This window comes from Petaurus breviceps, unplaced genomic scaffold (genome assembly GCF_028583685.1).
Source record: "Petaurus breviceps papuanus isolate PSGF00001 unplaced genomic scaffold, PetGlider_PUasm1.0 685, whole genome shotgun sequence".
Classification (NCBI taxonomy): domain Eukaryota; kingdom Metazoa; phylum Chordata; class Mammalia; order Diprotodontia; family Petauridae; genus Petaurus; species Petaurus breviceps.
In genome coordinates this window covers 5456582-5481672 of record NW_027186455.1, presented here as the reverse complement: position 1 = coordinate 5481672, position 25091 = coordinate 5456582, and the positions used below count along the sequence as shown (strand labels likewise).

The following is a 25091-nucleotide window of genomic DNA, read 5'->3' as shown; positions in this document are numbered from 1 at the left end:
TAGACCTGGAGGGAATCTTGGTCCAATCATTTAATCTTAAAGGTAAGAAAAATGAAGTCCAGAAAAAGATAAAATGACTTGTATAAGGTCATACAGGTAGCAAGTAATGGAGGTGAGGTTCAAACCTAAGATCTTTGAGAGTCAAATGGACCCTCAGCAGTTAGGACCTGGTTGGGGAGGGAGGGAGAAAGGTCATGTCTGGAAGCAAGGGTGTGGGCAAAATGACCTTGGGAGCACCTTGTGGCCCAAAACACTCTGTAGATCTTCGCTAACCTAGTAGCATGTAAGGAATGAAAGACTGAGGCTTTGACATTTCCATGGAACATGACTTGAAAAGGGCCTGATAGCCCTGCATACAGTGTTGGACTCTGCATGCAGTTAGTACTTCCCTCCCTCTAAGATGGGACCTTCGTTTCGTCCTGCCCTGTTCTCCTTCCCCACATCCCCAAGGACAGCAAGGCATTGTGCTTGTGTCCCTGAAATTTCACACACCTCCTAGGAGGAATAGGTTCAATAAACTATCAGTGCTAAACTTGTTATGTCCCCTCAGAAATCCTGCGATGGTGCAACAAGATTCAACCCCCGGCTGCTGGCTTTCTTTGCCACAGGCCCAGTCAGGGAAACTAAGACCCACAATGCTCAAGACAGCTACCCACAGTCACAGAGCATATCAGTGGGAAGTAATGCAAGACTTTGCCCTTGGGCCTTAATTACCTATGGCAAAAGAGGACTGATGTCACTGATACTGGGTGCTGACTAGTGCCCAAGGGTGGTGAGGGGGCGTGTGAGCCTTCTGCCTTACCTGACAGAATTAATAAGTTTGGTTGTATCTTCCTCCTCCTCCTCCTCCTCCTCTTCTTCTGTGTCCTGGGTGGTGGGAGCATGGTAGCCATTGGGAACAACCTTCAGAGAGAGTCGGCTCAGGACGTTTTCTGATCGGCTGCTGGTAATGGAGTGTCTCAGGGGACTCCCAAAGTCCCCATCTACCAACCCTGCCTCGGCCCTGTCTTGCCCATCCCTGTCCTCTGGCCGGCCCTCAGTTGGCTCTGGGCTCTCCTTGACCCGCTGCTGGATGAGTGGGGTGAGGGGCACCTCTAGGCTTACACAGCTGTCGGTCTCATCAGTGAGGCTTAGCACGTCCAAGGAGTCCAGGCTGCTGTAGTAGGTCCCTTTCATCAGCTCCGATTCCACAATCTTTTCAAAAGTGGAGCTAAAACCATCCTGGATGTCCTTAAAGGGGAATGACTCTGCATCCTCTGGGCACTCACTGGCCTCTGGCTCCTCAAACAGCCTGTAAAACACAAAGGCCTGAGGTTAGACCCCTCCCAACCCTATGAAAGGAGGGGGACAATATGGGAGAGGACCCTGGCCTTCACCACTCCTTCTTCCTTCTTTAATTATGTTTGTTCTCTGATGTTCTTCTCTACGCTCTCCATGATTTCTCTGCTGTACTTGACAACATTGATCACTCCTTTCTCGAAATTCTCCCTTAATCATTGCAGAAGTGCAATTCTTTGCAGAGGTGGGGGACTATGGGTATGGAATTCTGCAAGCACTGTCAGACTCAGTTGATAGGTTGATTAGTTTTTTTAATTACTTTTTAAAATCTTTCCCCTTTTTGTTACAAGGCAAGTTTCATTGGGTGTGGGGTGAGAGAACTTCCAGAAATGAAGGTGATGTAAAAAAAAAAAAAAAGATACCAATTCATTTTTCAGCCTTCTACCTTGATTCTTACACATGCCCCTCCCCCTGCTCTGATGTCTATCAAACCTTGGAATCTTCTCTTGATTCCTCTTTCTTTTTTTTTTTTTAAAGCAATCAGGGTTAAGTAATTTGCTCAAGGTTACACGGCCAGTTATTTCTGGGTGTAGTGCTGAGTATCTGAGCCCAGATTTGATCCAGATCATCCTGACACTGGAGCTGATACTCTTACTGAGCCACCTGGCCACCCCTAAGCAATTGGGGTTAAGTAACTTGCTCAAGGTTACACGACCAGGTGTTTCTGGGTGGGTACTAAGTGTCTGAGCCCGGGATTTGATCTCCAGGTCTTCTCAACACTGGAGCAGGTGCTCTTTTCACTGTGCTACCTGACCGCCCCGATTCCTCTTTCTTTTATTCTTTATATTTAGCTAGCAGCAAGTCCTCCTGCCAATTTATCCCTCCAAATGGGTCTTTAATCTTCCATTTCCCATGCCCACTGTCCCAGCCTTTGTCCAGACTTCATCTCCACATTCCCAGACTCTTTTTTGCTTTTTTGGAGGGCAATTGGGGTTAAGTGACTTGCTCAAGGTCACACGGCTAGTTTTTTGTGTGTGTTAAGTGTCTGAGGCTGGATCCGAACCCAGGTCCTCCTGACTCCAGGGCTGGTGCTCTATTCACTGCTCCACCTAGCCGCGCCCCCCACCCCAGACTCTTACAACAGCTCCTTCCCTACCTTCATCTCTTCCTCTCACCTCATCCCCATCCCGTACACTAATGCCAGAATAATCTTTAATTTCTTCTTATATGATGCCACTCCCCTGATCTAGAACCTATAATAGCTCCCTCTTGCCTCCTACACTAAGTTTAAACCGTCATTCAAGGTCCTCCATAATATGTAACTTCTCTGGTGATCTGACCTTATTTTCTATCATTCTCCTGCAGGTACCTTCTGCTGGTGGTACAGAGAGTAGGGCACCAGGCCTGTAGTCAGGAAGACCTGAGTTCAAATCCAGCATCACACACTTATTAGCTATGTGATCCTGGGCAAGTCACTTAGCCTCTGTCTTCCTCAGTTTCCTCAGTCGTAAAGTGGGGATAATAATAGCACCTATGGCCCAGGGCTGGTTGTGAGGATTAAATGAAATCACAATTATAAGTGCTTGGCACAGTGCCTGGCACATATTAAGTGTTATACGAATATTAGCTAGTAGTAAGATGTTCTGCTCACCAACCCACAAGCATTCAGTCTCATTCTGCACTTTTGTTTTCCCCCAACCCCTAGCTGATATGTGCTCCCTTCTCCTATATTCATCGAAATCCCACTCACCTTTCAAGACTTAAATCAAGCTTTATTTCCTTCTTTGATCACAGAAGTCTAGACTAATCTAAACCCTCAATGAACTCCTCCAGTGCTTTCAGTCTATACCACAGCTAAGCATTTAATTATTCTTCATTTCATGTGTGGATAGATGTCATTTTCCCACCTAAACCATAAAATCCCTGAAGGCAGTAATTATGTCTTCTCCGTGTCACCTGAAGCCCAGAGAGACAATGATAAACAAAGACATAGTCACCGCTTTCATGGAAATCGCAGCCTATTAGGGTGGCTGCATTATACATAACTCTAGCGTGAGAGAAGGTTGGGACAGAAAACAACCCTGGGTAGTGGATAGAGAAGCAGGTAACCTTGGAGGCAGGAAGAGCTGGGGTCAACTCACGTCTCACACACATGCTAGCTATGTGGCCACAGCAAGTCATGGAATTTCTCAATTCCCCAGGAAACTCTGAGACTAGACAAGTTGTTGATTTGCATTGGTGAAGAGAATTTCCACACCAGGAATTCCCTGCACCAAATAAAATCACAGGGAAGGAACAAAAAAAGATAGGCTAACAGCACAGTGTTTTTCAAGGTGAAAAGGAGAGAAGATCTGCAGTCATCAATAGACAATGACAGAGAGGTGATGGACCCAGGCAGCAGAATGAGACATTTTTTTGGACATAACCAGATAGGCATTTGTTCTGTTCAACTATATACATATTTACAGTAAGAATTTTATTTTTCCTTCTTTCTTTTCAATGAGAGAGGAGGGGAAAGGAAATAAATTTTGTTCACTGAAAATAAAATTTTTGCAATCATCAATAGTCCAGCCCCAATTGCCCCACGATGGCCATGAGACCAGTGTTATGCAAAGCATAGCCCAGGACTCCACCTTCCACACCAAGATCTCTCTTCCTGAGACAAACCCAACCTATTCTGCTGCCCCATTTCCACTCCCAGTCTCACCCACATCCTAGAAAAGAACCATAGCAGGAAGTTTATCTCAGAGAAGGGAGGACTGGAACTTTTCCATCTATTTCTCCCCTATACCATTCTTCACTCCTTGATGGGCTGAGTTAAGGCCCAGTCAAAGACAGAATCCAACAGGGACAGAGAACAGCAGAAGCACAAGGGAAAAGGCAAAAAGAAACAAAACAGAAGGGAAAGAGATAGAGAGAATCTGAGCCCAGGAAAGCTTGCCACCATGCTATTTGCAGTATTCAGATGGATAATGGACTATAGTATTTACAAACAAATTCATATGTTTGGCTCAAAGCCCAGTCATATCCAGGGATCAGCCCCACCCCCACCCCACTCCCTACTCCCCCAGTGGAAAATAGACCAAAGAATATGAATAATACAGTGAGATATAGGAATATGTACTAAATGACAGAGGAAAGAAAGCAGAATCCAAGCAGTATACAGACTGACTATAGTGATATTAATTATCTAATTATATTAATATTCCTAACGAAGATGATGGTTTTTCTTTTGGTCTAGATCTGTTTTCTTAGTTGTAGGAATAGCCTGGTAAGGAAACTACGCCCCCTCTGGTGCAGATGGCAACTTCTCTGTAACTTAATCCAGTTGCCAGGAGCTCTGAGACATTTGCCAAGGATCTCACTAGTATGTGTCAGAGGTATGACTTAAACCCAGCTTTTCCAGACACCAAGGCCAGCTCCCTATTCATTATATCAAACACTGTTGTATTATATTATTACATTACATCTCAATCAACAGCACCACTGAAATGTAAAGAATTCTTAAGAGTTAAAAAAGTAAATACTAATAAAGGAATTTATTTGACTGTGTATTTGCTACAATAAATTTGTTTTTCTTTTCTCTTTTTTCCCCTCAATGGGGTGGGGTGTGGGAGGGAAAGAAAATAGATTTCTGAGACTTACATGAACGGATGCTGAGTGAAGTGAGCAGAACCAGGAGAACATTGTACACAATAACAGTCACAATGTGCAATGACTAACTTTGATAGACTTAGTTCTTCTCAGCAATGCAATGATTTCAGACAATTCCAAATGACTCATGACGGAAAACGCCATCCACATCCAGAGAAGGAACTATGGAGTCTGAATGCAGATTGAAGCATACTTTCACTTTTTGGGGGGTTTTTTTGTGTTTTCTTTTTTGTGTTTTTTCTCTTTTGTTCTGATTCTTCTTTCACAACATGACTAATATGGAAATATGTTTAACATGATTGTACATGTATAACCCATATCAGATTGTTTGCTGCCTTGGGGAGGGGGATGGGGAAGGAGGGAGAAAAATTTGGAACTCAAAATCTTATAAAAATGAATGTTGAAGATGATTTTTATATATAATTGGAAAAAAATAAAGTACTATTAAGTGGGAAAAAAAGAAAATAGATTCCTGTTCATTTTTTAAAATAGAGGTGGGTGCTACCTATGTGGCTTGTTGCACGCACTTTCAAATAAGATTACTGTAATGTTAGTTTTGAGTAATTGTTTTATTTTATTACAAGAGACTTACCACAAAGAAGGGGAGTGAATAATTAGTAAATGTAATATAAAAACAAAATATATCAATAAAACTTTTTTAAAAATAAATGCCAAGAAGATATTTTTGTTGCTGCCTTGTTAAAATTAAACAAACACTTTTTAAATTTTTTTTTTTCTTTTTGAAGGGGGGAGGGCAGGGCAATTGGGGTTAAGTGACTTACCCAAGATCACATGGCTAGTAATTTTTAAGTGTCTGAGGCCAGATTTGAACTCAGGTCCTCCTGACTCCGGGGCCGATGTTCTATTCATTTCAACACCTAGTCATCCCAAACACTTTTTTTTTTAAGGGATGAGAACTAGACCTGTGATTTAATTGATGTAGGGAAGGAACAGTAAATATCCTAAATTAAATGACTTGCCTATGGTCACATAGTCAATATATGTCAGAGATAGGATTTGATCCCAGATCTTTCTGATTTCAAAGCAAGTTCTCTTCTACAACACACTCTTTTTTAAAAAAAAAAAAGTTATAAATGACAGAACTTACATTTTTGTGCATGATTTTTTCCTGTTTTTGTACTTGAATATTCACTTTTATTGATGATGACTAAGCTTAGAATAAGTCATTTGGTTGCTTTATTAGGTACACAGAAGGTTTAAGTTTGGCCATTCTGGGAAATTGCAGGGAAGGGGTGTGGACCTAGCCTTTGATGGATCCATCATCCCATCCCAGGGCCCTGACGCTCCGGCCTCCCATAATGCCTCCCCACCTCCAGAGGAAAACAACAAAGCATTTCTGTACTTCATTTCCGGAAAGAATCCTCCTGCTAGGAAACTCTGGCTATGGTTTCCTCCTTCCCATCTTCCTCCAAGAAGGCAACATGGTACAGGGGAAAGAGTATCCTGCTCTGGAGTCAGAGGTCCAAATGCCCCTCTCCATCTCTTAGGCTTTTTATTCCAGCCCCCTTAGGAAGCTATTTCATCTCTCTTCCCTCATATGTAAAATGAGGAGATTATAGACTAGAGGACCTCCGGGGTCCCTTCTAGCTCCAGATCTTTGAGCCTACAATGAGTAATCCCTAGGAGGGCAGGGAACAGAAGGAGAACTTGGACTTGGGCTTAGACTTGAGAACTCTATACCATCTCCTGCCTTGCTCAGCTGCAACCTGACTTCCAGATCCCAGAGATGTGAGACTAAAGGCAGAGGACCTGAGTTTGAATCCAAGCTCTGCTTTTTTCTACTTACCAGTGTGACTTTGGCCAAGTTGCTTGACCTTACTGTTCAACTAACTTACTAATATCCTTTTCTATTAATACTAACTTTAAATACATGTCTAGATGAGTTCGAAGGCCTTTTCCAGTTCTAAATCTATAATCCTATGAATGGCAAACCCAGGCCCAGCTGGCAGAGCCATTGCTGAGAGCAAGAACCAGATAAGCTTCTGAGGCTTCTAGGGGACAAGATGTCTGTCTGGGTGAGCACAAGATGTTTGGGGGACCACAAGATGTCTGGGTGAGCACAAGATGTCTGGGTGACTACAGGATGTCTGGGGGAACCACAAGTCTGGCTGGGTGAGAATTGAAGGTGGAGAGTGGGGAGTTGGAATGGATGGGTTGGAACAGCCAACTAACACCCATTCATTAATCTCCTACAATATGTAAGACACTGTGCTAAACTCCAAGGATTAAAAGGAAGGTACAAATAGTACTTGCCCTTGAGGAGCTTATGATCTAATAGGAAACAATATACGAACAAGGCACACACAGGACAAATTGAAGATGATCTCAAAGGGAAGGTTCCAGCATGAAGGGGAACTGGGAAGGACTTCTGAGAGATAGATAGTACAAAGGCAGAGTAGATAGGACTGGGTTCTGGAAGAATACACTGTTTGTATCCCTACCCCATGAGTGGGAGCAGCCCCATTCCATTCCATAGCCAGTAATGGTTATATCTCGAAATCTACCTGACAAGGAATAAGCTCTCTCTTTCTAGTGACTTGTATGGGTGAATGAAGGTCTTGTCCACTCACAACGTGGACACCATTCACTAAGCTAGGTGGGGAAAGGGCAGCCTTTCCCTCGCCCTTAGGCCTTCTAGCTTGGGATTTTGTTCTGTTTCATTTGGCCTGTTCAATTCTAAGTGCATGGAAAGGAGTCCCCAGACGCAAAGGCGTCCCCCAGAGCCATGGTGATCTTGGAGCCAGGGTTCCAGGTCAAACATTGTTGCCAGAACAACAGAGATGCCCTAAGAAGTCAGACAAGCTAGAGTCAGAGTGTGATCAGGACACGAGTCCACAGGAGTTTTGGACCCTGGAACTTGGTAAGACTATGCTATACTGGAACTGAGTTAATCTGTGAACCTAATGCCCCCATCACATTTGAATACACCATAACTTGCCCAGCTATTCCCCACTTGATGGGGACCCCATCAGATTACCATTCTTTGCCATCTCAAAAAGAGCAATAAATACTTTTGTATAGCTTTAGTTACTAGAGTTTGCTTTGCTTAGAACTAATCCCTGCCTCAATCTACCCTCCCTCTCAATCCTGCTTCTCCCTTCTCCAACTTTCCCTCCTAGTTCCCTATTGAGTGAAATGTATTTCTGTGCCCAATTTTGTGTGTGTATATCTATCTATACATGTATATATACATACATGCGTACACTTACATATTTTCTTTTAGACTCAGCCCCTATCAGTCAGGTAGGAGGCTCTAAGAGATCGTTTGGCATGCCAGAACTGCAAACTTTCCTTTGGTCTGAGATTCCTGCCTGGGTTATTCCTCTGCAGGCTTCAGAGTAGTTCAGATGCCGGAATTAAATGCTCTGCTCCTGGGGGTCCAAAGTATACTGCCACTGCTTGTTTCTAAACTTTGTTCTCTCTCATTACAAAGGGTAGTGCCCTATATCAGTTCCTTACCCTAGATTACCACCCTTAAGTACAGGTTCCTTCTGTCAGCCCTGGATCTATAACCTGGAATTAGGTAGTGGGTGACAAAGTTTTCAGATGGCACCTGTTCTCACACCTTGTACAAAGTTCCATCTGGGTATGCATCTAGGACCCCTTCTTTCCCTAATGCACAGGCTGGTTCTGAAATACTCCATACACAGTTCCCTTCTGGCCAATCGCCATTCCTAATATCTACAGACCTCTCTGTCTCTCTCCCTGGGTAAACCTGGGCAAGAAAAATGAATCATGGAGTGGTTAGGTGGCACAGTGAATAGACCATCGGCCCTTGAGTCAGGAGGATCTGAGTTCAAATCTGGCCTCGGACACTTAATACTTACTAGCAGTGTGACCTTGGGCAAGTCACTTAACCCCAATCACCCTCCCTTTACCCCTCCAAAAAGCAAAAAAAAAAGAATCATTGTGTCTTCTCTGGGATTTTCCCATCAGGTTTCACTCTGGTGCATTTTCCAGATCTGGTTAGAGGAGTTGGGGGGTGGGGGAGGAACGGGGAAGCTCACTGTCTATCTTCCTACTACTCTGCCATCTTGTGTAGCCTTATTTTTAAAGCTCGGCCCAACATCTGAATTCAGTCCCACTTCTTCTTAAACATTCAGATCAAGACCCAAGCAGGGTTAAGGAGTGGGGATGTCAGGAGTATAAGTGGGAGGACTCTTAAAGGATGAAGAGAAAGAGAGGAAAAACAAAGAGAAACCAATCACAGTCTTGGACAATAACTCCATAACCCACTGGCTCTTGTGTTAAATATTACAGCAACTAAAATACAAGACAAAGCCACTCCTGGTCCAATGTCTGCAAAGCTTACCCTTGTCTTCAATTAAATTCATTTCAACTAACATTCATTAAGTATTTACTATGTGCCAGGGGACTGTGCTAGGCACTAGGGATACAAAAAGTAAGAATGAAAAGGAACAAAAAAGGCCTTAGAGAACTTACGTTCTACCATCCCCGTCGGTCATTCCCCTAGGGAAGGTAATGGTAGGATGAGAAGTTTGGGCTCATCTGGGAGCCTCTCACTTCCAGCCCCTCCCTATACCTGCTTTTTTGGCCAGTCTCTCAACTAATTGACTCTTCCCCCAGCGGCTCTAAGCATCAGAGAATGGAAGAGCACCTTTTTGTGGCAATATGAAGCCATCATCTGCATGGAGCACCTTGTTCCTCTCTCCAGGCCCACCCCCCACCCCAGAATCAAAGAACTCTTGACTTTGTCATTTCCAAGCAGTGGGTAACTGGGTAAGTCACTTTCCACTTTCCCTCTCTGGGCCTTAGCTTCCTTACCTATAAAAAGAAAGGGCCCAACTAGATGACCTTGGAGGGTCCAGCCAACTCGAAACCTATGATCTTATGAACTCTGCTGTCAGGTGGGACTAGGCCACTGGATGACAAGAGTGACTTAGATACAATCAATCCATCAAACAAGCACGAATTAAAAGATGATTATCTGCTACAAAAAAAGGCAAAAGGAAGCAAACCAATAGTCCCAGTCCCCAGAGCTCACATTTTATTGGAGGAGACACACAGGGGTGGGGAACATGTGGCCTTAGGGCTTCAGGTTCCTCATCCCTGAAGCTGCTAGGGCCTCAGAAAGCCCTTCTAGAAAACGTGAGAGTTTAGCAAAGTCTGTTGGCTTTTCTTTGCTACTCATGAACAAGGTAAAAACAAATGACATCACCCAACTCTTTTTTTTCTTATAGAAAAGTAATGAGGCTTTTAATTAGAGGCTGGGAGTGTGAATGGAAAAGGTAAAGTAGAGCTGTGGGACGGGATATGGCAGCCCCAGAGAAAGATTTCAGAAACTGAATCTACACAATTTGAAAACTGATTTAGTTATGATGGTCCAGGAAGAAAGAGAGGGCCTTAAAGTTAAATGTGTCCCCTAATCAATCGATAAGTATTTATGAAGAGCTTCCTTGATCAAAGCCTGCCTTACTCAAGAGAATGGTGGCCAGCTCCCAGTTTGCCTTTGGGGCCACCAGAAAATATTGCAGCCAAAAATATTCTGTTACCTACTACCTAAAGTTCCTTTGCCAGGGACTAAAGCAGTGGTGGGGAACCTGCAGCCTCGAGGCCATATGTGGCCCTCTAGGTCCTCAAGTGAGACCCTTGATTATGAGGGCCGAGAGGGTCACATGTGGCCTTGAGGCCACAGTTTCCTCACCCCTGGACTAAGGCCTTGAGAGGTCAGGTTTTAGTTGTACAAGTCACTAGGAAAGGAGAAAGTAGGTGATACTAACCTCTTCCTGAACTCAGGTTTAGAAAGGAGAGCTAATCCAGTCCTTGAAGGAAGGACAGAGGGGTAGGCAATGCACAGACCAGCAAGGCAAGAAGCAGCAATGCCAACTTCACTGACTTCCCAATTCCTCCAGCACTACCCACAGGCCCCTATCCCTGCTCCCAAGGGGACCCCAGATCTAGGACGATAAGGAGAAAAAGGACAGAGAACAGAAACATCCAGACATGACCACCATCTGGGAAGCAGGAATGTAATTTTCTCTTAAAACTTGCTCTGGAAGGAAAGCTCAGTGTTACACTGCTGTGTACAAGTGGAATGTAAATTATATGCAAATATGCCCTTTTGACCATTGCCTTCCACCTGGCTGTGTGGGCCCTGGTTTGCTTGGTGTGAACCTTCCTCCTTGGTGCAAACAGTCTCTACAAGGCAGAAGCTTCCACACAGCCCACACAGCACCCAACACTCACCCGCTTCCAACCTCCCCTCCCTCTTGACCTAAATTGTCCCTTGCTGGAGCTCCTTGTACTGTCCTTGTTTGATAATAGGGATAACCAGGCCTTGTCCTCTGTGATTGGTCTGTCCCTACATGGTTAGTTACCACTGGGCTATTCTCTGTTGCCCTTCATCATCTGTTCCTCAAAAGACAGATGCCATCTCCTGACCTTTTTCCACCCAAGGGCTTTTGGAGTCAACAGAGCCGTAAGGAGGATTCCCAGGGTCAGAAGTGGAGAGCTGATGACAACCCCCTCCCTGTTCCTCTCCTTCCTTCTTTTTCTCTGAAGTAGTGATTTCAATCCCTTTTCCCTCACTCTCCCCAATGCCAGTCTCATAAGTCCCCTGCCCTGAAATTTCCCTGCCAACCCCATCACTGCCTGAAAGGGGTAAAGACTAGGGAATTAATTACCCAGTCTGTCATTTAAAGGTAGAGAATTAGAATTAGTCTCCAAATAACTACAGCTATTTTCAGACCCAGAGGGTCAGTGGAAGGGCCAGTGTATTCCAATGGTGATGCTCATGTCTTGGATTCTACTCACAAATCTTCAATCTCTTCATCATTCTTTACCTAGAACTCATAAACATGTGATAATAATATTTGTCATTTACATGGCAATTTTAAGATTTGCAAAGCACTTTACAAGCATGACTTCTCATTTGAGCCTTACAACCACAATAAGTACTATCTTCTCCATTTGACACATGAGGAATGTTGAGGCTCAGAGAGGTTAAGTGACTTGCCTATGGTCACACAGCTAGTAAGTGTCAAAGGTAGAATTCAAACCCAGGTCTTCCTGATTCTGAGTCCAATACTGTGTCTCCTAGAACACCCCGTCTCTGTGTACCCATACATATCTAGTACACAGGTGTGTCCATTCACACATGTTTATAACACATATGTATCTGAAAACATACATATATGTATATGAGCATGCCTAGACACACATGCTATGTAGATGCATCATTGATCAGTATGCATCCCCTAATGATACCCTCTCCACAACCTCTCTGCTATGGGAAAAACCTCATATTGTCTGGTTTGCTTGAACCTCCCTCCATGCCTTACCCTAGCCCTGCTCTTAAAGTGTTTATGTGGAAGGGAGATGTCTATACAAGGACAATATTGGTCAGGCAGGAACAGGAGGTGGTCACTCCTACTGCCCAAGGAGCCCCATTCATCACAGACCCTGAGACCTCACTCAGTAAAAATAAGTTAGGAATAATATAAGCAAATATATATAAGTAAAAATAAGTTAGGAAAAGGCACAAAAAATTATGCCCATTGATAATGGTCAGTGGGCTCTGCCAATGAGAGCCTCTGAGGTGAGGCTGTATAAGGGCTGGGGACTGCCAGTTATCTCTCTACTTCCAATTGGAGGGAAAGAGGAAAGGGGTTAGAACTACATCATGAAAATTACCCAACTAGACCTTCCTGATAGTGAAAACTCAGTGTAGACTGACCAAGGGAACTTGAAGAACATTCTTTCTGGGAGAACTTGAAGGACATGAGAGATTCCTATCTGACTAGAGACAGAGGGATGGACTAGTTGACCTCTGAAAATCCCACCTTTAGCTTTCCAACTGAATATTCCAGCTTTCCTACATGGAGCAGCCCTAATCCAAAAGAGAAAAGTAAGTAGGGTCACTGCCAACCACCCATCTATCTGTCTCAGAAAGGAAATTTACTAAAAATTCTTAGGAACTTTGCCTGGATAATTCGCCCAAAAAGGTGAGTTAGGGGGCTAGATTGGGAGTAAATAGAGAGTGAAGGAAGGAAAAGCCAGGGAGGGCAATTGACTCTTACACACAGTGGTCAAACGTGTGCTAGAAAGAGAACTAGACTAAAAGTCAGGAGTTCTGACTTCTAAACCAGACCCAGCTATTCACTGAGAGCTCCAGCTTTTCCATCTGAAAAAGTGGATTAGAGCCCTGTTCTCTCTACCTCAAAGATTATTGTGAAGCTCAAATGAAATACCTGTAACTCAGGTTTCCAGCCAAGCTTGGGGCATTTTGTGTGCTGCTGCTTATGTGACTTGACTCCTAATTGGTAGGGAGAATGCAGACACAACACTGCAGACTTGCACAGAGAGTGACATTGGCTCAACAGCTCTGGAGACACATTCTTCAAGAGAGATAACATGGTTCCAGACTTTCTTTATTCCAGGAAGGAAGAGAGGATGGACTTTGGAAGCTGAAGACACTTAAGGGAAATCAGCTCTTCAGCATGTCCCTAATTTCCAGATTGCCTGCCTAGAGACTTTAAAGAAAGACTCTTCTCTTGGATAACATCAGGATCTTGCTCTCATGATTCAAGCTGATCCCCATCAAAAGAATTCATCTATTCATTCTCATGTATTTTCTGGTGTATTTTAATCTGCAGAACTTCTCCAATTTCTGTTTGCTGTCTTGTTTGAATATATAGATTTACTTAATATTCATCATTTGTGAGAGTCTTTTGTGTAACCAGCATTTAGTGAGAAGGGGTGAAACTGTCAGGTATGAACTTGACAGGGGGAGGGTCAGGTCTCTGCCTTCCTCTCCCCCTTCAGGGGCTGGCAATGAGGTAAAGGAAGGTAACAATGTAGTTAAAAGTACTAGAAACATACTCATGGAATTCTGTCTAGCCAGCTTCCACAAGTCCTCTTCTCAGGTCAGCCCCAGATGTCTAGATTTTTATTCTATCTCTCCATTACAAGGACCTCTCATAGGAGGCCTGGCTCTTTCCAGAGCTTGTACTTCACCGGCCTCAGTCACCCAGGAAATTCCAGGATACTTCCAGTTCTTGCTACAAATGAAAAGCAAACCTGTCTGTACTTCACCCTAGAGATTCAGCTGAAGGAAATCAGATTTTTCCACCAAATTGAAAAAATTACTATAGCATTGGCTGGCATTTCCAGTGGTGACAACATTCACCATCCTGATACCCTTCCCTGTCCTATCTGCTTCCTATTTTCTTCCTCTGGAATCAAAATCTTTATCTTTTCCATTAAACCCTAGCCCCCTCCTGCCTTCCTGTCACTAACACCATCCCCAGTCTCTTAAGCTCTCAACCTAGGCGTTGTCCTGGATTCCTCACTATCTTTCACCCCCACCCATCCAAGCTGTTGCCAAGACCCATCAATTTCCCCTTTGCAACATCTCTCCAATACGCCCCCTTCTCTCCTCTAACAGCCTCCACTTAGTACAAGTCTTTTATCACCTCATGTTTGAACTGTTCCAATAGCCTGGTGCATTTCAATCCATTTTCCACTCAGCTACTAAAGTGATTTTCCTAAAGCACATCTTTTACCATGTCACCCTTCCTACTCAATAAACCACAGTGGGTCCCATTGCCTACGAATCAAATGCAAAATGCTCTGTTTAGTGTTCAAAACCTTTCATAGCCTCTCCTACCCTCCTGACCTCCCAGTTTTCTTACACTTTACTCCCCTACATCTACTCTTTGATCCAGTGACACTAGCCTCCTGGGCTATTCCTCAAACAAAACACTCCATCTCTTAGCTCTTTCTCCGACATCCCCTGTGTCTGGAATGCTCTCCCTCCTCTGCTCCCACTGCTGACCTCCCTGGCTTTCTTAAATACCAACTAAAATCTCACCTTCTACAGAAAGCCTTCCCTAACTCTTCTTAATTCTAGTGCTTTCCCTCTGTTAATTATTTCCTATTTATCCTCTATATAGTTTGCTTTGTATATATATTTTTTGCATGTTGTCTTCCCCACTAGATTGTAAACTTGTTGAGGGTAGGAACCGTCTTTTGCCTTTTTTTTTTTTTAGCACAGTTCCTGGTACATAGTAGATGCTTAAAAAATGTTTATTTGTTTTGATTGAAATCTAGACCCTGCCATACCTATATGTGAGGATTCAAATATACCATTCTCGAGAAAATTAGGCTACATAATTCCTAGATGGGAGGAAGGAGTGGAATCCAGATATCAATACCAGCCTGAGGAAGAATAGAGATCTGAGGAAGGAATCTTACAATGATGAACTGGAAGCTAGTTGGGACCTTAAGAGCTATCTAGTTCAACCCTGTAATTTTATAAGTGAAGCAAATGAGCTCCAGCAAAGTTAAGTAACTTGTCCAAGGTTACACGGAAGGTAAGCAGAGGAGCCAGAATTGGAAACTAAGTCCTCTGACTCCTAATCCATAGCCCACACAAGGGTCCATCCACCCTGGCCATCATCACTCTGCCATTGCACCCTGTGGACCCCAGACCTTTGGAGACCATGCCCTGAGGAGCTTCATTCACTCATCTTTGGAACACCTGCCCCAGAGCTAAGCTGTCCTGATCAGGGAATGAAGGTGACAAACCCTACCTGCACCCTCTATCCATTCAGCCGCAGATCACGTTTCACATCCCATCAAGCCATTGATCTTAGCCATCTTCCTGCCACACATCCTGCTACATACCTCTCTTTTCTCCGCTTCCCCCCAAAGCCCAGTTTGCCCCTTCTAATGCTATGAATTCTAATCGATCAATAGCATCCTTGATTCTGGAAAGTTTGTCAATCAACTCTCCTCTGGCTCCTCTCACCTTCCCTGTAACTTCCCAAAGCAAAACACACTTCCCTTGTCACTACTCCCCTGTATGTGTGGTCTCCTCTTATTAGAATGTAAGCTCTTTGAGGGCAGAAACTGTCTCACTTTTTTCTAAATGTATCCTCAGAACTTGGCACAGCATTTGGTGCTTAACGAATACTTTTCACTCATTTGTTAGATTCATTCATTCACCTCTGTTATTCTACTGCACCACACTACCTCATGGCATTAAAATGGTATCACACACCTGCAGACCAGACCCTTAAGCTCACTGTAGTGCCATGGAGCAGAATTAAGAAGGAGGAAGGTCACTGTGTGTCATAGGATCACAGATTTGGAGATGGAAGAACATCAGGATCACAGAAGCACAGAATTTGAGAGTTGGAAGGGGCCTCAGCAGCCATCTAGTCCAACCTTTGGCCAGATGGAATGTCTACTATTCCATTCCCGACAACTAGTCTTGAAGGCTCTGCTTGAAGACCTCTGTGGAGCAATAATGCAGCACCTCTCTGGGCAGCCCACTCTCCTTTTGGACAGTTCTCGTTGTTAGGATGGTTTCCCCAATATCAAGCCTAAATCTGCCTCTGTAACTTCAGTCCATAGCTCCTGGCTTTGTTCTCCAGAGCCAAAGAGAGGAAATCTGGCTCCTCCTCCACATGATGGTCACCCAAATACTTAAAGGAACTATCGAGTTCCCTCTGAGTTTTTTCTTCTCCAGGTTAAACATGAGGTTATCTAGTCCAACCCCCTCATTTTACAGACCCATTTTACAGATGAAGAGCTTGAGACCCTGAGAGATCAAGTGACTTAACCCAAAGTCACATAGCTAGTAAGCAATAGAGGTCTCCTTACTATAGGTCCAGCACTATCTCCATTGTACCACACTATTCCCTGAATTCATTTAATCCAGGGAAGTCTGACTGAAAGCTACTCCTACTGTGATACTATCCACCAATTAATCAATCAACAAACATTTATTAAGTGCCTAATATGTGCCAGACTAATATATGCTAAGCACTGGGGATACCAAAGGAGGCCAAAGACAGACACTAGAAGAAGACTGAAATCCTTCTTCTCTTTTCTGAACCTCCACATTTACTTCGTATGCATGTATATACTTTGTGCATTCTCTTGTAGTACTTTTTTGCATCATGATTTGTATCAGTTACTGGTACAAATGTGTTATTCCTCCATGCTAGACCATAAGCTTCTCAGGGGCAAGTACCATAGTCTACTCATAAAGGGTGGCTACGTGGTGCAGTGAGTAGAGTACTGACCCTGGAGTCAGGAGGACCTGAGTTCAAATTCGGCCTCAGACATTTAACACTTTCTAGTTGTGTGACCTTGGGCAAGTCACTTAATCCCAATTGCCCTGCCCTCCCCCTCCAAAAAAAGCAAAAAAAAGAAAGAAAACATAGTCTACTCATCTTTGTTTCTCCTAGAGTGCCCAGTCCAGGCTCCTGAATAAAGAATATGCTCAGGAAATGGAAGTTGAATTAGTAAATCAATTAAATGGATTGAATTGCTACTCTACCAAACTCTAAGAGTGTGATAGAATTTCAGTCTGTTTTTGGCTCCTATATTTGTTTCCCAGTGATTTAGGCCAATGTTGTTCCAACTCCCATAAGAAAAATATAAAGCATGTAGTCCCTTAGGAACATGTCCCCTTCCCTCCCAGGTGGAGTCAGTTTCCAGCTGAACAAAATCAGTCCTGGCAACAACATAAAGGCCGAAGCAAAATCCACTGGGGAGTATAGCAGCAACATTGTCATCATCATCATCCCTTAATATTTGTATAACATTGTCTTTGCCCTCATAAGCATTTATTTTGCATTTATCATTTGTATACATTGTGCCATCATTGTAGGTTCCCTAAGAATAGGGACTGTATTTGCTTTTGGTTTTGTGTCTTGCGTGTAGAAAGCACCTAATAAATGTTCATTGAATTGAGTTTAATATGTGTCATCCATCCCCTTCTATATGTGACTCCCTGGAAGGTAGAGATGACAGCTTTCTGATCTTTTCATCTCCTTCTCCTAGGATGGTACACTCTATAGAGTAGATACTTAATAAATGTTGGCTGAACTTTAAAATTTAAAACAATTGCTCATCTCTGTTTTCATTTCGTCCTTCCTTAAGAGGACAGATTATTATTACCTAGCTTCATGGATGAGGAAGGCCCAAAGAAGTTATGGGACTAGCCCTAAATTACATGCACAAGTAGTGACGAGATGAAACTAGAATCCCCAGAGCCTCTTGATATCTAGGTCACATTTGTAACAGTAGGAGAAAAGAGACCCTCTTACCTGACTTCAGGACAAGGGCTCCCTGGAGCACTGTCCGGTGGTTGCTGATATCTCAGGCCAGATTTCTTGTAAGGGACTTTCTCAAGTTCTCTTTCCCTCCAGCAGTCACTGTGTCCACTCATGTTGGGAGCTTCAGCACCATCCAAATCCATCACCTGACCTGGCCCAAACCCCAAGGACACATCATTCATGAGTGACAAATCACAGAGGTCACCATCCCTGCCCTCAGCGCTGTCCCCACAGGCTAGGGTATCTGTCCTTTTCCTGGGCTCCAGAGGCTCAGTCAGGCAAGTGTCCCCACTGCTGTCCACATCCTCCCTGCCTGAGCTCCTGTCCCCTTTGGCTCCATCTGAGGGAACAAGTGGATCTTTTGTAGATTCTCCTCTCAATGGCTGCTCTCTGCTGGGCTGGGGTCCCAGGATTGGGCTGTGGGAGGCACTGCCTTCCACTGATGGCGATGGAGGGATATTTTCATCATCCATGGTGGTGGCCAGCAACTCTGCCCCAGCAGAACCTGGGGCCCAATGTTACCTGGATGGAAAAAGAAAGACAGGATCCATGTAAGAGAAGTTTGAAAAGTCCCGAGTTCCCCTCTCTCACTAAGATTCTGACTCTACATTAGTAGTTCATACATCACAATTATTAGAGTCTTTATTCTGTTCAATATTGTGCAAACAGAATGATATAGATGTGGGCCCTGCCCTGAGGAAGCACACAATCTAAAATCCAGGATATCTTTACAATCCAGACCATGCCTCAAGAGTAACATGATTTGGGGTGGATCAGCCTGAATATGGGAAGATGACAGAAAAGAGAACACCTTCCCTTTTACACAAACACATAGAATTCTCATTCTTACTTCAAGGCTTTTGCCTGTATTATTCTCTTTCTTCTTCCCACCACTGTCTACTAAAATCCTAGACATCCTTAAAGGCCCACCTTTCCCATGATTGCTTTCTGGTGACTTCACTCCTCATTGACCTCTCCATAGCTGTGCCATCCCTTCAGGGACTGCATTATTTTCCATCATTGCTCTCAGTAGAAAACTACTCTTGGAGTCAAGAAGAACTGAGTTCAAATCCCATTTCAAACACCTCCTAGAGTCTGTGTGACCCTAGCCAAATCATCTAACTTCTCTATGCCATTTTCTTCATCTGTAAAATGAGAGAGTTGGGCAAAATGGTTTCTAAAATTGCTTCCATTTCTAAATCTATTATCTTATGCTCTAATTGCTTTACATGTAAGTCTTATTTCTGTGAAATATGAAAAAAGGAAATTTATCATCTTCTTTACTATGGTGGAAAGACAGTTGGTGCTCAGTAATGATTTATCAGTTTAAATGGAATACTGGAAAGTGACCAGATGAAGCTGAGTCAGAGAAACAGTAGAACTCTAGCCCAATATTTATTCAATTTGGCCTTGTTCTGGACCTCCCTGACCACTATAAGTAGCCAGAGACACAAGTAAGATAGTCTGAAGGAGGTTGGACTGGTTGTGACTCAGATCCTCTTTGGCTAAATACTTCATTTTTTTTAGTCCCAAATCACCAGCTGTTTTCATTCAATCAACAAGAATCAACAAGTATTTATCAAGTACTTACTATATGTTGGGCAATGGAGAGATATAAAGAAGTTTAAGACAAATCTATGCCATCAAAGAGCTCAAAGTCTCTTGGGGGGGGGGACAAAATTCCCATGGGAAACCAAGAGTAATACCAAGATGTATACTCTAAGTACTAAATGTATGTGACAGATGCTAAAACTACATGAGTTCTGAGAGTCAAAATTCACAGAACTCACAAAACTATGAGAAATTGGACTAAGATCCATTCCATAATTTACATCCCAGGGAGCATCAGGGAGATTTAGGTAGCCTATAAGTGGCCTTCTCATAAGAGATCACAGAATGTGAGAATCAGTCATATAATAAACATTTATTAAACACCTACGGTGTGACAGGCACTGAGTTTAAGGGGAAAAGATATCAGGAAAGGCAGAAGACTGTCCCTGTTCTCAAAGAGCTTTCAGTATAATGGGAGAGAAAACATGAAAACAACTATTTATAAACAGGATATAGTCAGGATGAAATTAAAAATAATCAATAGAGAAAAGGCACTGGAAATAAGGGGATCAGGAAAAGCTTCCTGTAGAAGAGAAAATTTTCACCAGGACTTGAAGGAAGCCAGGAGGCAGAGAGAAAGAGGAAAACCATTCTAAGCATGGAGGAAAGCCAGTTGAAAATGCATGTCATCAGAAGAGAGAGTATCTTATTTGAGGGACAGCAAGGAGGCCAATGTCACTGGATGGAAGAGAATGTGGAGGAGGACAAAGTGTGAGAAAACTGAAAAGAGCTAGGTGCTAATATTATCATTATTTTATAGCTGAGGAATGTGAAGAGGGGCACATTAGGAAGAGTTTTGAAGATGAAACAGGATGTTATATTTGATCCTGGAGGTGATAGGGAGCCAGCCACTTGAGTTTATGGAGTTGGGGAGGTCAGGTGTGACCTGGTCAGACCTGTGTTTTATTAAGATCACTTTGTCAGATGAGTGATGAATGGACTGGAATGGAGACAGTTTTCTGGAAGGCAGACCAACCAGCAGGCAATTGCCATAGTCCAAGTGTGAGGTGCTAAGGGCAACCTAAAGGAACCAAAATCACTTCTAGTGGGTTAGGAAAGGCTTGCACTTATATTTAAATGTAAATTTAAATGTGTCCAAAGTTCTTGGAATTCACAATTATTCAAACAAAACCAAAGGTTCTTAAGCTGGTTTAAAAAAAAAATATATATATATATATATATATACATTATGATCGTTATTTTGTAATTCTACTTATTTTATATATATATTTGAGAAGTGATCCATAGGGGGCAGCTGGGAGGTGCAGTGAATAGAGCACCAGCCCTGGAGTCAGGAGGACCTGAGTTCAAATCCGACCTCAGACACTTGGCACACTTACTAGCTGTGTGACTTTGGGTAAGTCACTTAATCCCCATTGCCTTGCCTTCCCCCTACAAAAAGATAAAAAAAGAGAAGTGATTCATAGGCTTTATTTGAGTGCCAATAAAGGAGTCTATGACACAAAAAAAGGTTCAGAATTCCTGAACTAAATGATGAAACCCTCTAAAGAAGCTCCAACTTGGGTTGCTAGAGTATAAGAAGTTGTAATACAATGGAAAGACCACTAGATTTGGAGTCAGAAGAGCTGGTTTCAAATCTTAGTTCTGCTATCACTCTTTGTGTGACCTTGGGTAAGTCACTTCCCTTTTTCTGGGCTTCAGTTTCTTTATCTATAACATGAAGGTTTATGAGCTCAACGACCATTTATTAAGCACCTAACACATGCAAAAGTATTGTGCTGGATGCTAGGGTTATGAAAATAAAACAAAACAAAATCTCTGTATTCAAGGAACAAAACATAATTTTAGGGAAAAGAAAGCATTTACTAAGAACCTACTACACATCCAACACTGCACTAAGTGCTTTACAAATACTATCTCCTTTGCTCTTCAAAAAACATTTGCTCTCACAAAACCCTGTGAGTTAGGTGCTGTTATTATCCATATTTTACAGCTGAAAGAAATGGTGCAAAAAAGTTTAAAGACACAGTTAGTGTCTGAGACTGGATTTGAACTCAGGGCTTCTTGGCTCCAGGCCCAGCACTTGCACCACCCAGCTGCTACTAACTACTTGAGGGATCAGGAAAGGTTCTCCCTAGAAAGCGGCATCTGCTTTTGACCTTGAAGAAACTTAAGGATTCTAAGAGGTTGCGAGGAAAAAAAAACCACATTCCAGGCGTGAGGATGACAGCCTATGCAGAGGCACCAAGGTGAGAAACACACTGTTGAGTTCAGGAAAACAGTAAATAGGGCAATTTGACTGGAACAGAGTGTGAAGGTCAGTCATAGGAAATAAGTCTGGGAAATTATTTGGCCAGCACCAAATTTTGAAGGGCTTTAAATGCTAACATGAGAATTTTGTGTCTAATTGTAGAAGCAATAGGGAGCAACTGAGGGTCCTTGTGCAAGAAATCAAGAACAAAGGTATGATCAAACCTGTGTGTTAGGGTGATTATTTTGGCAGTTGTATCCAGCTGGTTTGGAGAAAGGAGAGGCTCAGAGTACAAGTATGAGTCTATAGCACTAATCCAAATAAAAGCTGATAAGAACCTAGAACGGGGTAGTGATTGAGTAGAGAGAAAGGAATGTGAAAGATGTTGTGAATGCAGAAGTGACAAGACTTAGCAACTGATCAGATGCAGGAGAGGATGAAGGAGAGTGAAGAGTCAAGTATCTCAAAGATCTTTAAATATGAAGGATCTACCCAAGTTGCCCAATTTCCTTATCCCTTTCCCACTCAACTCCGCACTGTGGACGAACATTATTTCTTAGATTGCTACCAAATACCAGAGTAAGTAAAGATTGATTCTCTTTCATCTTACTATTTCTACAACTCACTTTCCCCAAGAGTCAAAGAAGTAATTATTTGGTAACCTCAATCCTCCTTCCATCCCCACTTTCAATAGACCTCTGGCTGTATTCTAGAGAAAGAGTTTTTGTAGATAGCAATTATGTCAACTGAGCTCTTATTTTATCGGAGGAAATGAACGATCACAAAAAAGAATAGTGGTTACAGTATAAACTGCAATGCTACTAATCACAGAATTGGCTGCTGCCGGGGCCCCTGTGGGGAAGCCCAGCTGTGCAGAGAGCTGTCCGAGGTCCTGAACAGACTCTTCAGAGACACGCCCTATCTTACTCTAGGGAGTGGTGCCCGCACTAGCATCCACATGAGACTCTCAACTCAAGAACAGTGATGTTAAGCTCAAATAGAAATAGAAGTCACCAAACCATACATAAGTATCCCTGAAGGCTGACTTAGAAAACTACATGGTAACATTATCTATGTTCTATTGTATTTTTATGTATTTTGTCAAATATTTCTTACATTTTAATCTTGTTTGGGAGAGTTACAGGCAGAATGTGTGACACCTCTGCACAATCTTAGCCCCCTACAGGTCAGCCCTCAAAGGGCCTTTCAAATGGGAATAATGATTGAAGTGAAGAACATCATCCACTCTTGTTCCCTATTCAAACCTCCTTCCTTAAAAAATATATTTACTTCTTCCCCCACAAATGCACAGGGATCCTCCTGACATCTGCTGGCCCATTGGAGAGACTTGTTGATCCCAGAATCATAGAATGTCATAGAGGGGAAAGATCTTAGAGATCATCTACCCCGACACTCATTTTAAAGTGGTGACTAAGGGACAGAGAAAGGAAGTGACTTGCTCAAAGTCATATGATTTCTGAATGAGCTCAATGGTTTGCCCATATATGGGTCTGACCACTCTAGAATGTGAACACAATTCGGACAGTAAGTTTAAATTTTGTCTATCAATTTTCAATGGAATTTGATACACAACAATTGGATTTACAAACAATGTGTCCCAGACTGCAGCTATGTGAGGCCACCTGAAGAGAGATTCAGAACACTCCAGGGAAAACAGGGAAACATATATATATATATATATATATATATATATACCCATTGGTTTTTAGACAACTGAGAATGACTTACATTGGTGGATCCTATATGTTTGTCTGAGAAGTGGGCCATTTGACTTCTCTCCATTTCCTTCCCCCTCCCCTCTGCCCCAACTCTAGCCCAATTGAGAGGGGCTTTGCTTTTGGGAGTAATAACTCCTAGCTAAGTGCTGTGCTGGGCTAGGGCAGTGGGAGGAGTTAGTTATTTTGGGACCAGATTTAAGTATGAGTATCCTTGAGGTACAAATTTGTGAACTTCTCCCAGATGAAATACTGCATTTAAAAATAGTCTCCAAGTCTACCTGGGGAAACTTTTCAGGGGCACTGCCTGAACTCAGCTGGAAAATATCTCTCCCCATCCTTGACACTGTCTCACTTGGCTTCTCCTCCTCCACTAGAGAAAAAGGGTGTGTATGGGGGTGGGGGGAGAGGGGCGGGTGCAGTATGTCCCACTTCTTAGATGATGAATCAGCAAAAGACAAGGGCGTGGAAGAAATTATCTGGGCAGTCATGACCAGAGGTAGGTTCAGAAGTATGTCTATAGAAAGGAATGTAACAAGAGAAGGCTGATTACTGTAACTAGATGAGACCCTACTCCCATTGCAACCTTGAGTCCCACCTTGGCGGGAAGAACTCTTTTGAGGTATATTGTATGCAGGAGGAGGCTCAGTTTTAAATGGGTTTTCCAAGATTCACTTGTTTCCTTTAAGGGAGGAAAAGAGAAGGTGAGGGAGCAAGTGAGCCAGTGCTAGAAAGCAAATATTATGCTTTCTACCCTTTTCCCTCAACTTTCACAGTATAAGAATTGAGTTAGGTAGTGACCTAGACATGGCATTGGAGTGTGGACTGTAGGAGAGGAAGTAGTCCTGTTTTATGGTAACTCCCATGATCCTATTTTAAAAATTGGGGACCCCTAAAAGGAATAGTTCTATTCAACACAGAAACATGCTTCTCTAAACCATAGCCTGTGCCCCTTATTTATGACCTACAAACATAAATAGGGATCATGGGGACAGCTAAAAACTGTGGGCCACTGAGCACAACTCCCTCACTTTACAAATGAAGGAATAATCTCAGGGAGGTTAAGTCACTTGTCCAGGGTCACAAAGCTAGTAAGTCTCCAAGGCAGAATTTGAATCCAGATCTTCCTGACTCCAAGTTCAGTGCTTTATCCACTATACCACACTGTGAGCCCAGATGCTCCCTTCCCAGTATGGTCTTAGAATATGAACCATGACCATATCAAAGCAGTTAAGATTCCCAAGTATCCAATTCATCAAATTGTACTACAGACAAGTAGAGTCTTTGATTCAAGTTAGGGAACCTGGCTTCCCCTCCTCACATTTCCATAAACTTGCTGTACGAATTTAGGAAAATCACTGACAACTGGTAACCTATTCTTTAAAATAGAAATTTTAATATATGGATCACCTGATTCCAAAATTCGGACAGCAAGTTTAACGAAATGTGAGGAGGGGAAGCCAGGTTCCCTAACTTGAATCAAAGACT

The 25091-nt window shown here is 42.9% G+C and overlaps 1 protein-coding gene across 1 annotated transcript in view; it reads right to left on the bottom strand.

The window, feature by feature from the left end:
• The window catches only part of PSD2 (pleckstrin and Sec7 domain containing 2), a 74095-nt gene that overhangs the window by 35369 nt on the left and 13635 nt on the right, over positions 1 to 25091 (bottom strand). Inside the window, exons 2-3 of the mRNA XM_069104354.1 lie at positions 18036 to 18566; positions 803 to 1291 (exon numbers count right to left, since the gene is read on the bottom strand). Coding sequence (XP_068960455.1) covers positions 803 to 1291; positions 18036 to 18517 — 971 coding nt within the window. The 5' untranslated portion in view covers positions 18518 to 18566. The remainder of the gene's footprint in view (positions 1 to 802; positions 1292 to 18035; positions 18567 to 25091) is intronic.